Consider the following 13,989-nt stretch of genomic DNA (forward strand, 5'->3'; position numbering starts at 1 on the left):
TCTCCTGCAACAGGATTTGAAGGCGAGGAGAGAGGGAGGGGGCAGAGCCAAGAGAGAAACAAAAAACGTGACTAGGCACCCAAAGCGTCCTGTTATGCAACAACTGACCTACTAACATACATTTAGAGACTCTGAGAGAGAAGGGGAGAGAGAGAGAGAAGCGAGAGAGAGAGAGAGAGAGAGAGAGAGAAGGAAATAGAGAGAGAGAGAGAGAAAGAGAGAGAGAGAGAGAGAGACAAACATGACATGAGGAGCGTACTGAAAACAAGCGGCACTGTGTTCACACTCTCGCATTTACCTGCACTAATCGGAGAGCTGGTGTTTTGAAAGTGTCGATCGGCGTGTGAGTGTATATGCTTGTGTGCGTGTGTGAGGGCAGCAAACCGGCGACCGATGCGCAAAGCGGATTGTTGGACAGGATCAGGACCCTCTGTGGATTGTCACTTTTAAACAAAAAGGGTAAGTGTGTGATATTATCATTATTATCATTATTATTATTATTATTATTATTTTTAATAATAATAATAATAATAACTGCATCATTACAGCCATATGTGATGGTGGATGTAAGACACGGGCTTTTCTGAATAACTCTCTTTCTGCATTGTGGTGAGGAGTTGGTCGCCGCTCTCACTCCATGAGTGTTTGTTTTGGTGCCTGGGTGCGTTTTTCTCAATGTCAAGGCGAGGCTGTTTTCACCCTCAGTATAGACTGGTGGAGCTGTGTGGGGGGGCTCTCTGTGTGTTTGTGTTTTTGTGAGAGAGAGGGGGAAAGAGGGGGTGGTGGTGGTGGGGTTGGGGTTGGGGTTGGGCAGTGGTAGCCTAGAGGGTATGGATTCATTCAGAAAGGGAAAAAACAAAAACACGGTGGAAACACACGGAGGCAAATGTGGATATTTTGGAGCGGTGCCACAGTTGTAATGAGGCTGGGTCAACACATCCGCGCTGTGGTGTTCTGGTGCAAACCCCAGGCATTGTTATGGTGCTTTTAAGGGTCCGTTTATCCCAGGGTCGGTTTAGTAATACACCTGCTTTCATAACACGCGTGGCACAGATGCATGTTATTTAATATAGACCTGAATTGAATGTGCCAAGTATATGTGCTGCTATTATTATTATTGTAATTAATAATCATTATGATCATAACATTATTATTATTATTATCATTATTATTATCATTATTATTATTATAAGGCTATATAAAGAGAGTATTCTGTTAGTAGCCTAAAGTTCAGAGTCAGGTTTATATGAATGTGTGTTGCAGAGAATGTGAACTGCGACTTATTTATACTCGGCTTCTTTTGGGTTAGTAGGCTAGTCCGTGCAGACAACTGGAAAAATCCCATGCAAACTCCGAGGACACACTTCTCTGTGTCACGTGTAGCTGCTCTTTGTAAAGGTTAACGCGGCTGTGCAGCCTTAACCCTTTAGTAGGCGAGCAGTCTGAAGGAGCACAACACAAACCAGAGCGCAGCGACAGGCATGATCGAGGCATGATCCGTCCATCCTTGGATACATGTGGACCGTCAGTTTTACTTGTGCCTCTTTTGTTTACAACCACGGCTCGGACTGCTGGGAGCCAGAAATAGAAAGGATGGAGAATGGTGAAGTTCACGGGCTCTGCTGCTGAGGGCAGCCGCTGCAAGGTGAGGTGTGGATCAGAACATCTGGATCAGATGTGGGTCAGATGTGTTACTGTAGATTCCGGATCAGCTCTGTTCACTGCTACAATACAGATGAAAACGTGTTGATTGTTCGCTGGGTTTCGTCTAATTTCTGAGACAGTGGGTTGAATTTCGTAGCACAGTTGGATTCATACAGTCGCCTCGGATGACTGAGGATCCGATTAAATATGCATGAAGACGATTTGTCAGACAGTGCAACAAAGGACGCACGCGGAGTAACATATTATTCACAATGTGTTGCTTCTTGAATTTTAAGTGATTGCTTTTTCTTCGCTTTGTGTTCAACCGATACGAGGGCGGAATGAAACAATAGCCTACATTATGGCCTTTAATTGAACTTGAGCGGCTGTAACAACTCCGCCTGCATGGCTGCAGTCCAGCACCGGTCCAGTGGTGCTGGAAATGTTGTCAGAACTTACAGGCTCATATAGATGACAAAGACACAAGGGCGACTTTATGTCTTCTGTGTGAGATTTTACATTTTATTTTGAAATAGGAGACTGATCTTGGCTTTATTTTAAACACCGGCTTTGTGGTTTATACACTGCACGTGGGCATGGTCGTCCCCCTCCTTCTCTTGCGGCTTTCCTCTCCAGTAATGGCATGCCTGAAGGCAGCGCATGCAATAACAGTTTATATTCTCACAGAGAGGCAGTGCGAACAAGTGCTTTTCTACATTTCAAATTAATATGTTAAATGATAATGTGAAAGTGTCAGGACAGCCTGTCTCTCCTCAGTGGAGCATGACTCTGAGCATTTTACGCATCGTAAATTGTGAATGGCGAAATTGTATACAGGCCTGCCGTGTAGGAATCACTGAAGAGGTTATGAAGGTTGCATAATAAATGAATTAAATAATTAAAATGGATTAAAGAATGGGGCAGATTATGCAATCGTCGGAAACCCATAGTCTGTGGCTATGCAGCGCTGCGCTTTGCTGCGGAGCGGCCGCTGCCAATTGGTTGGCGCGCACACTGGGTCTCTATGCCAGCTGAATGTAGGTCACATTAGCCCTGTGGGAGGGGGGAACGAGGCGCACAACCGCCGCTGACTAGAAAGGCAGAATCAAAACCCCACCAAAATAAATCATCGCCCCGCCATAACAAAGAAACGAGGCAGGCATGCAGAAGAAGGAGATAACAGCCCCGCGCGACCCACATAAAAACCACTTCTCTAAAGTTGCACATTTACTGAAGAAATAAAAGAAAACCCCTTTTAAGTATTTTCAAGCATATTGCATCACTGCTGTGAACTGCTGAGACAAGTGCTCTGTGGTTATTTAAGTCTGATCGAAGCAGAGTCTGCGTCCAGCTTTTACTAAATAAAAACCTGGGAGGGGAGTTCATGGTCAGGAGCGTGAAGCTGTTTCCATCCTGTCCCATTTTGTGGCCTCTTGACTTTCTCGGGGTTTCCTGGCACATGTAAGATGATAAAAGATGAGGGCCGTGCTTTGTTATTGCGCTGTGGTTTGGAGCCAGCACAGAGGCGAATTACAGCATTTAGTAGGCCAAGGGAGCACATGTGACTGGTGCAACACATGGACTGAGTCACTCTGCTTTTTTTCCCTTTTCCAGAGAGAGGGGTTGATATGGCTGTGTGTTCGTGGAACAAGGATCTAGCTTGGATAGGACTCCGCCTTACTGGCATGCCGCCCGATTTTTTTTTTTTTTTTAGGCCCCCACCCTCTTTACCTCTTTTTTCTTAGGAAGATAAAGTCAGTCCTCAGAATTGGTATTCAAGCAGACCCCACCCATGACCCCCAACCCTGCACCACGCGCCATACATTATATTCTTCCCAGGAGAAGGGAGGGCAGGCGGGCAACAGTTTCATCATTGCCTTCTCCACTGAAACATGTGCCCCCCTCTCCTTTTATTTTAGACCTGCTCCCATTTCCTGAAACGCTCCACGGAAACACGTGCAGAGGGTTTGAACTCAGTCCACCGTTTCCAAAGCTCATTGCCACATTTAGACTCCTGTGGTGTGGGGCCTGTGGTTGTGTGAGCGAGTGCAACTTGGATTCTTTTACGTTGCTATCATTCCACAAGTGCCACAGAGACCTAGCGATGACACGTGAAGAATATATGATAAATTGCAAAGAGTAATCGAGGTCAGGGGAATGTGGGGCTGCAACACACTGCAGGTTGGCTGCTTTCACTGGGATCTATTTGTATATTTGAGCCGGAAAATTTAAGTCATGCACGCAGATTAAAAAAAAAAAAAATGGCTGCATCCTAACTCTGCTTTTGTTAGCCGTGATTGATTTGCCACGTTTCTGCTGCTGTGGCTTTAAGCGTCTCGGGAAATGTAAATCTGTTGTAATTGTGATGACAAAGAGGTTGAATGAAACGGATTACAGCCTGAACTTTCGTTCGTTCGTTCACGTGGTTGAACGCTGAGGGGGTGCAACAGAGGGAGAAGACAGACACAAACGCACGGTACAAAGCGAGAGCCACCGCTGTGAGTTAATTAAACACAAGAGTTCATTCATGTGTCTGGGCTCATCCCGGGTGTAGGGAGAGATATGTAATAAACGCACCCTGTGACGTCAATCAGCCTGCTTTTCGTTACAGGACCTTGTTTTCTCCCCAGCTGGTTTTGGCCATGTCAAGACACTGGTTCAGAGCAAGGGGGGGAGAGAGAGAAAAGTCCGATATGACTGGCTGCCCCTTCCGCCCCCCGCCCCCCCTTTTTGTTGCTATGGGTGACACATTCTTTCCATTGATGTAACACCAACATTGTCACAATTGCCCACATGGCCCCCCCCCCCCCCCCCCCCCCCCCCCCCCCCCAGCTACACAATAATTCTCATTCTCATCCCTTTCGTTTGATTTAACTCTCCCTCATTGATTCCCTCCGTTTCTTTGTCTCCACTCCACTTCCTCTCACCTCCATCTATATTTAGACAGTGCTCTAATTTTCCACGCCTCCTTCTTCTTTTTTGTTCTCACATCTCTTTTTGTCTTTTTCTTTTCTTTTCTTTCCCCAATATCTCCCCTCCCTTTTTCTCTTGCTGCCTCACCTCTTCACGGCTCGGCTGACCTATATTCCAGCGAGCCGTACAGTGGAAGCAGCAAGACTTGTGTTTACAGAGTGCAGTCGGTCCCCAGTTTCTGGGTCAGTGGGCCACGCTGAGAAAAAAAAAAGTCTCTCCCCTCATTCTTTCTCTCTCATGCCCAGCAGCCACATGTCAAAGGCTCACGGGGATAACCTTAAACTATTCAGCCAAGCAGGGGTGAAAAAACAAAAATCCAGACAGCGACGTCTTCATTCCTAAACAAAAATGATAGACGTGTAATCTAGATTGTTAGATTAGATTCGATTCTTTTGAGAGAAAGTAAAAAACCTGACGATCCAGCCTGTTCTGTATTTTGTCTTTGTATGTCTGTATTTTAGAGCTGAGAGAATTCATACTCCTCCCTGAAACAGGGCAGAAATCCATATTCATTGGCAGGATACGCCTGTAGTTACGTAATGGTGTCAGATCGTGGGGAAGAGCAGAGTAGAACCAGTGTAAACACCTTTCCAGATTATGAGATTACATATTCAGACAGTGTAATACCGCTTATGCAGTTTAACCTTGGAGTGCAGATGTTGAGAAACACACATTTAATGGCGCTGGTTAAATGGATGGGAGCTACTGTTTCTTCGTTATTATGGATATATTCAAATATACAGAGAACACCACTCCATATGTGAGGAGATACTGTTGTCACCACATGTCGTGCAGAAAGGGTCATCTGGTCATCATAATATCACATATAACTCATTTCAGACTTTTAATGATTTTTACATTAAATAGGACTAAGAGCATACAGTCATGCTAAGGGCTCATAAGAGGCTGAACTAAGGCGCAGTAGCACCATCCATGCTAACATGCCGACAGTGCTAACATGCTGATATTGGCTGATGGGAGTGTCATTAGTTTGTGAGTATTTGATCCATCCAGCAGTTGTCGAGCACCACAAATGTCACAGGAAAAAGTTTTTGGCGTCAACCGAAAAGTCATTGCGATTTGGGCTCCATGACTTGTCTCTGTACAGAACTCATCCATCCAATAACTGCTGAGATATTTCAGTCTGGCGTAAAGTGGTGGATCAACCGGCAGTCTGACAGAGTCATCTCTAGAGCCGCGCCGCTTACATGACTAACAGTGGAGCTTTTCTGTGTGATTCATCGGTGTTATGCTCTAATAACAGCAAACATCTTGTCTGGGAGCACACCTGTTCAGCTCATTATACAGCGCTCCCTGCTGCTTTTGAGCTCTGAGCCACCGATCTCCATACTTACGAGACTGTCCGACCACTCTTGTGTTTTACCCAAATGTTATCAGGCCGTGTTATTCCTGCCCATGTCCCGCCTCCTGCCTCCTTTCTTTCCAGGGGCCCTTGACCTATATTTATCAATGTCCCGCCTCCCAGCTGCCCCCACACCTCCAAATCTCTCGCTCCAGTCTCAGCCTCTTTATCCTTGACCTGCACCGGCTGCTGCCTTTGTCTGCCTTATCTGCTCACTCTGCATCATTGATTTGGCATTGAGTTATTTTGGCGAAGAATGCTGCCACATTCCTCTGCGGATGAACGCAAGGGGGGGGGGGGGGCTAGCACTCTCTAAGTAGTGTTTGTGGATGGTGTTTCTCAGCGAGAAAGTGGTGGGCTGTCCCTTATGGAGGTTTTTTATTGTGAAATGCTGTAAAAAGGGAATCAGGGAACCCCACCGGCCCTGCATCTGACTCACCCGTTGCTCTGTCTGGTCCAAATTCTCGCCAGACAAACCAAAGGAGCTAATCCTTATACACTCTAGTTTTGTGCTCTCAGCATGCATCAGACTAATGTAATTTCTTTAGTGTTATAATTACAATAATTATTAACAATAATTTTTATTTAATTTGTGCACTTGCCTCAATTGTCATTAGTTCTAATTAACAGTCTTTTATTTTTCCATTAGCTGCCTCAAAAACTGTGAGCTCAGATCTGAACACTACTGGGAGACAAAATGAGACAGGATCATCAGCCTTGCGATGAACCCAGTGCCCACATTACATCACAAAAGTCAACATCAACATGTCAGGCTACGGGGTCAGGGGTCATAGGCTGCAGACAGAGCAGATCAATAGTGGGGTTAAAAGGTCAGACAGTGAGGTCGTTGGTTGCCAGGAGCGACGCAGTCAGTAAAAGCCAGACATGCCAAAGCAGCAGAGGAAAGCTGTACAGATGTAGACATGTGTCTTTCATCACCATCCATGTTAAAAGAGAAACATCATTAGGAGAAATTAGTTAAAAGAAATAATCGTAAGTCTGATACATAATGCATAACCGTGCACGAGCGGCCCACATGGATTAATGTTTTCTTTTTTTCTGTTTTTATCTCTGCAGCCTTTCATCTTGCAGTCTACTGCGGAGAGCAGAGAGACAGGCAGAGGGAGGGAGAACGAGAGCGAGGCTCCCCAAGAGACTGACACGCCGAGGTAGACGGGCCGACCTACATCCTGCTGTTTGTGTGGAGATCTAGGACACTTCTCCGCCAGCTTAGCTCAGTGTGCTGCTCTTACGCTAAACCTCTAACCACCAACAGCAGAACAGCAGGAGGACGAAAAAGAAATTGGCCTCGTCCACTCAACTTCGTTGACAAGGAACTTTGTGCTTTTTCCAAGACTGATCTGATCCACTTAGGGTCTGTGATTCATTGAAGAGATTGGACACTGAACTAAAAACCCTTTCAAGTGGATAAATGAGGGTTGCTATTGTTGAACTCCAGCTGTTCTTCATCTTTTTAACTAATTTGGACACTTGACTCCCCTCCCGTCATAACTAGACCGAACCTGCAATAAAGAGACTTTTGGAGAAAACTTTCGAAGGTGTTTCATCGCCACCTTGACCTCTAACCTGTTTTTTTTCCTTAGTCGCCCAAGCATCATTTCAAACTGGCTGCCACAAGACAAGAATGGAAAATCTGACGTCAGCTCTCAAAACATTAAACAAGAATTCAGGGAATAACCTAAACTGCCTTGACACATTTAACGGTTATGAAGAGTCTCTTCCCCCTATCCAAGGGACTCCAACTCGCCTAGGGCGCCTCATCAAACCGAAACCCAATATGACCTGCAGGCGAAAGCGCGAGTTCATCTCTGATGAGAAGAAGGATGCCTCCTACTGGGAGAAACGTCGCAAGAACAACGAGGCTGCCAAGCGCTCCCGGGAGAAGCGACGTCTCAATGATATGGTTTTGGAAAACCGTGTCATTGCACTGAATGATGAGAATGTGAGGCTCAAGACTGAGCTGCTCCAGCTGAAGCTGCGCTTTGGCCTCATAAGCACTGCTTCGTACATTGAGAAGAGCCAGCAGATTGGTGGGGGCAACAACACAGGAAATGGAGGCTCATCCTCATCCTCCACTACCCAGTACTACTCCAGCGGTTACTCTAGTGGTTCTCAGGTGATGATGGGCTCCGACTCCTCAGAAACAGAGCAGTCAGGACGCAGCGAGAGCCACAGGCAGCTGGTGAAATACTCTCCACGTGGTTCCCTCTCTGACATGTCCGACGGCTCCTCCAGGGACAGTCCCGAGCCAATGCCCTTTGAGATCAAACAGGAAGGTGACAGGCTGGAGATGGACATTGCCAATGGCACCACAACCCAGATCATGTTTAACATCCACCGCGGTCTGGCCTCTGTACCCACTCACCACCAGATCCAGCAGCATTCTCAGGACCTGGAAGCTGCATATCACAGCCAACAGCAGCAGCAGCAGCAGCAGCAGCAGCACCTTCCCCAACAACAACAACAACAACAACAACAACCCCATCAGGAGCCTGTTACAGCTATCAACACTGTTAACCAGACAGCCCCTCACCCACCTGCTGCCCAGAGGAGCGTCATTCTGTACGGCTCCAGCAGTGCCTCTTATCCTGTGGACGTCGACATGCAGGCAGCTCAGAAGCAGAGCGGCGGCGGCAGCAGCCAGACGTGCGTCAGTCGACTGCCCCAGTCCATTACAGAGAGCTCCACAGAGACACTGGCTGAGGTGACAGAACAGCTGGAGAGGAAGACATTAGACTCCCCTTCGTATGAGCTCTCAGACAGCCGTAATGAGGCTGGAGAGAGACAGGTGTACAGAGTTTGCCAACTTCCCCAGCAGCACCTGCAGCAGGAGCAGCATCAGCACCAGCAGGAGAGCGATTCGTCTGCAGAGCTCCTCCACAAACAAGCGGAGGGGCTCAACCACTCGCACCTGTACCACCATCTCCAGCACCCTCATCATTCATACCTCAGTGCCCAAGACGAGGAGCCACCTGTCCTTACCTACGAGGGCGGGCCCAGGAGTGAGGCTTACTACCAAAGCCAATCAAGCTCCTCGAGCAAAGACACGTCATCCAGCGATGGAGATCCCCGCAGCTCTGACAAAGATGCCTCCACAGATGATGATGAGTCCCCCTCCTCGTCCTGCTCAGATATGGGCAGCTACCACAACCAACATCACACCAGCCTCCACCAGCCTGCCTCACCTCTGCCGTCCTCCCAGGGCTGCTCTCAGGCCCAGGGCCGGGATCCCCAGGGGGAGGTGAAGGGCACAGCGTTGCCCCACAAACTCAGGCTCAAACACCGGGCCATGAGCACCGGGAGCAGCGGCGGCAACTGTTCCGGCCACGAGTCCCCAACCACGCCTCCTTCTGCCACACCGCCTCCCCTGCCCCAGCACCCCTACTTTTCCCTCACTCCACAAACGAACAGTAAGCGGGAGAGCCCGGGTGGAGCCTGTAAGCAGGCGGCCTCAGGGCAGGGGGCCAGGAAGGAGAGTGGGAAAAAGGACACAGGCGGACGACGAAACAAGAGGCGAGAGTAGGTGACATTGACTTTTAGGACTTGTCACAACTTAAGAGACAATTTCTCCTCGAAGAATTACCCTGCCATCATGCCTTTGCCCTATAATCAAACCCCCTCCCTTAAGCCCTCTGGACAGTAATCAGGGCTTTTCTACTCCCCTACCACAAACGTCACCAAAAAGGCTGGACATCTTGTAGGGCTGTATCATATTTGTATATATTGTACAGATTTTTCATTTCTTACATCCTCTCCATACTTACAAAGCACTTTTGTTTATGCGATGAGAGGAGGAATGGAACTGCCTGCTTTTTCTACTTTTGTCATCCAACAATACCACAGCAGAGTACATCAGCAAAAGCACATTATGATCACATACAAACAAGATTGTGAGGAAAAACAAAAAGTTCCAGGATTTATCAGTACTATGAATTTGGTACATATCCGACTGTAGACGAACATACACGAGTATGGCTTATCTGCCTTAACTAAAATCAAATGCAAACGTACACTGGGTACATTCCCTCGACCAAAGAAGCACCAACACCACCAACACTACAAATATCAAGTTCCATACCTCTTCCCAGACCCTACCTCTACCAACCCATACTCTCCCCAACCATCTCCATTATTTCACAAAAGATCGCCATCACCTTTATTTTTTAAGCACTTGGTTTGTATATTACTGTGATATATGAATATATGTATCTATTATAAATATATATTTTACAAAGAAATTTGAATACAAATTCAACAAAAACGCGACAAACCTGCAACGGTAAAAGAGGATTTTTGAAAGTGACCATCCTAATATGAATCACAATCACTGTACAGCCACATTGTCTTCTGTTGTTACAGGACCCATTCAAATTAAAATGCCTCTCTCTTGATTGTTAAGCTTTAGCATTAATCATTTGTTAATGCCCTGTTTACACAGAAATGGCCGTCCAGTTTGGAGCGCCAACAGCACTGAATGGAGAACATGTTGTTTCCTGAGGCAAAGGCCTCATTAAAATGTTTGGATTTCTTAACCTTTAACCAGCCTTTAAATATTCGGTGGAATTCACCAGCTGCAGGCTAAAAGCCTTTAGTTTATTTGAGCTTTATCAACCATATCTTGTTGTTGTTACCATTTTACTGGCCCAATGTATTTATTTCCCTCTTCTCCACACGCCCATCACTGTAGAAAAGCCCACAGGAACATAGACGGAGAATGTGTACAGACCTTTTTAGATACATACTGCAGCCTTGAGTTTCAACTGTTAATGTAGGCATGGGATGCTTGGGGGCAAAAGCAAGTTCCCCTTGTGTAAAAGACCTAATAAGACCTCCACAGATACTGTACATTTACTGACGAGAGATGAGGTTTTGTAGTGTGACCAAGCATGACCTTTGAGGTTCATACTGGATCCCAGATAACTGAGTTATTATGAAATAAAAGCTAAGGCGGTACCAAATCTTTCTACCCCTCCAATTAGAGCCACTGTTAAAAAATAATCTGAACTTAAATTAACGAAGGACTCCCCTTGTTTCCCATGTGCCTCCATTATTCATTTCAGGGGTTATTCATCCCTGTCTCATGGTAGTTCTGCTACTGGGCAGTGATGAATTGCCTGCACTGGATTCTAGTTTTAAAAAGTCTATGTACCACGTTTGGCTTTTTGGTGCTTGTGTATAATTGTAAAGTTCCCCCTCCCCCCCTGAACAACACTGTAACGTTTATTTCATTGGTTTTATATCCTCTTTTTCGTCAAGGTGTTGTTCTGTTTTCCTCTATACTGTGTCTTTTCTCCTATTGACTGTGATGACATGTATTTGCCTCATTCCTCCTCCCCCTCCCCCCTTTTTTCAGTGTGTATTAATCAGTAATGTTTGTGGTTTTGCTGATGGTTTTATGAAAAAGAAAAAAGAAACAGGCAAAGATAGAGTGGTGTTTAGAGATGGTGGTTGGTCTGGTTGGTCATTACCATCGCTTCCTTTTGACATGAATATGTATGTAAAGACACTAACGTTCATTGTGGAAGATGGGAGCATTTCAAGATCGAAAAACAAAATAAAAAGAATGTTGACCTATCAACATATCATGAAAAGAGCCTGTTTTTCTCTGTTCTTACACCAGCGTTTGTGTGGTTCAGCACGATGAGAGTTACACAAACACACACACACACACACACTTGACATTGAACTGAGCAGCCATTTCAATCCGTCTAAGACTGTTTGGTTTTAAGCAGCACAGACTGTCAACATAGCAATCAGCCCGTAGGCAGCCTGACTCGTCATGCTATCAACTGTGGCGGTGATCTATAAACCTTTCTCCAGAACCACCAGTTAGGTAATACATTACTCACTGATTGACATAAGAGAATGAATCACCATTAGCAACCAAACAGAATAAATTAGGGCAATACAGCATTACAACCACACTCCGTTTTAGTCTCTCTTAGTTTCTTTGTACTGTCGGCGTTGTTATATAAAGACTTAATATATAAAGATTCTTTCAGCTTCAGACCTTTCTGACTTTTCTCACTAACTTGAGATTTAGATGAGAGCGAAGCTTGACAGGCACACCCTGTTTCCATTGTGCAGAGATAGCCTTGTATAGAGCTTTCCATTCCCCGTGGGCAACTTGCTCTTTTTTGGCATCGGAGGCTAATCTGCAGCGAGAGGGGCTTCGCAGTGACACACTGACACACTTTGCCCGACGGGGCCAGCAAAACTCACTGGCAAGCTCGTCTGATGTAACAGTGGCCTACTTCTGCAAACACACACGAGCTTTATGCATGAAAGTGTCATCGAACATTGCACTCACGTTAGGCACACACCCTCACTTAGGTATACACTCTTCTGATTACAGCCTCAGCATTCGAGACACATGTTTAAACCTCTTGTTAGTTTTGAAACACTTCCCCTGATCTTGAGTTGAAACATAAAGAGGACTCAGGCAAAGCTCTGAGAGTGTAAAATACCACTCCACTCGAACACACCCTCGTCCAGGCAGAGAGACACACTGGCCCACAAAGCCAGGGGATCGGCCTGAACAGGTGTGCCCCACAGAAATCCAGAATATTTATAGCAGAGGAGCGACACAAACCGGACTAAACAGACTAAACCTTTCTGAACTGAGAGAGTCAGCGCTGTGCGATGTGCTGGACAAAGCCGGGGCAGAGCCAGTCTGAGCCCCTGACTGCTGCTGCCAGCTCAACTGTCCTGCCAACCTCCTGGCCAGGTCCCAGCACATTCTTTGTATTGACAAAGAAAAGGCTGCTGTGTTATGACATCCAAGTCCAGACTCTCAGGCTTATATGGTACGATAGGATGGGATGGGATGGGATGGGATGGGATGGGATGGGATGGATGGAGTAATCAATAATCAACCAATATTGTGCTATCTTTGCTAATTCAAATTCACGTTATTTATTTAAATGTAAGATGTAGAAATTAATTAAGGTACATTTGAGAATGAAAGCAATGCAATTCAATATAATGTGAGATTGTAATGGATTTATTACACAACTGGTCCCTTAAAAAAAATGATCAATTATCCAGTAATCACCTCCAGTGTCTCTGTAATAATCTATTTTTTCCCTTAGTCTCCCTCCGTCTTATGAAGCAAAATGGGGTCATGTTCATAACAACATAAAGGGCAAAGGGAGGAGCAGTGAAGGGGGACAGAGGGTGGAGGATACAGGAGGGGAGGGAAATTAACCCACTGCTCTAACTTGATCTAAGCCTGCAAACAAAGCACCTCTTTGAGGCTGACGCATCAATGCCCTTCACAATGCTCCCAGTCACACACACACAAGCAAATACATGCATGCACACAGATACATTACATACCAATGCACATTCCCTCACACACACACACACACAAACACAAACAGGCGTAAAAAAAAAAGAAAAGAAAAAGAGAGCAAACTGCTGTCCCCATAGGATTTTGGCTTTTGAGGAGTGTTTCAGTTAACATGGAATTCCTCACAACAGCCACCTTACTTAACGCCCATGGGATGATTCCAAGGTGACACTCCCTGCAAAGACTGGCAAAGCTCCAGCAGCATTTTGCTGCGTCCCCTGTTTTCCTGATTTGACTTGAACGGCTGCTGCTTGCATAAACAGGTCAGGGGGAAAGTAGGTCAGTGTGCGTGCGCGGGAAGGAGAGGAGAGGTAAAGGAGAACGAAAGAGAGGCTGAGAGAGGGGGAGAGAGGGAGAAAGAGAGAGAAAGAGAGAGGGAGTGTGCTGATGGATGGATCGATGAAGGTTATGGCTCCATCCGTGTCACTCTTGTTTGTCTCTGGCAGCAGAGATAGTCTTGGCAAACAGAGCAGAAACAGGGCTCTCATGTTACCTGGTCCCCCTTCAGAGCCTGGGGAAGAGGGTTAGTGGAGCAAGAAGAGGTGGGGGGGGGGCGGCGGCAGTAGGGAGAAGGGGGGACCCCTGGACTGCAGAGATCTGCTTTGTTTCCAAAATGACACGCTAGAAGCGTCTCACA

At 46.3% G+C, this 13,989-nt stretch overlaps 1 protein-coding gene across 1 annotated transcript; it reads left to right on the forward strand.

Annotated features, from left to right (window-relative positions):
* Positions 1-222: 222 nt before the first annotated feature.
* On the forward strand, positions 223-11,565 carry LOC111223771 (putative uncharacterized protein DDB_G0271606). The gene is made up of 2 exons (XM_022748036.1): positions 223-459; positions 7,058-11,565. The coding sequence occupies exon 2, from the start codon at positions 7,626-7,628 to the stop codon at positions 9,522-9,524; it is 1,899 nt and encodes a 632-aa protein (XP_022603757.1). The 5' UTR covers positions 223-459; positions 7,058-7,625; the 3' UTR covers positions 9,525-11,565.
* Positions 11,566-13,989: the final 2,424 nt, after the last annotated feature.

Source organism: Seriola dumerili, unplaced genomic scaffold (genome assembly GCF_002260705.1).
Source record: "Seriola dumerili isolate Sdu_G_001 unplaced genomic scaffold, Sdu_1.0 BDQW01000113.1, whole genome shotgun sequence".
NCBI classification, from domain to species: domain Eukaryota; kingdom Metazoa; phylum Chordata; class Actinopteri; order Carangiformes; family Carangidae; genus Seriola; species Seriola dumerili.

Coding starts and splice junctions, on each gene's coding strand:
- LOC111223771 (XM_022748036.1), top strand. CDS start 7,626: ATGGAAAATCTGACGTCAGCTCTCAAAACATTAAACAAGAATTCAGGG.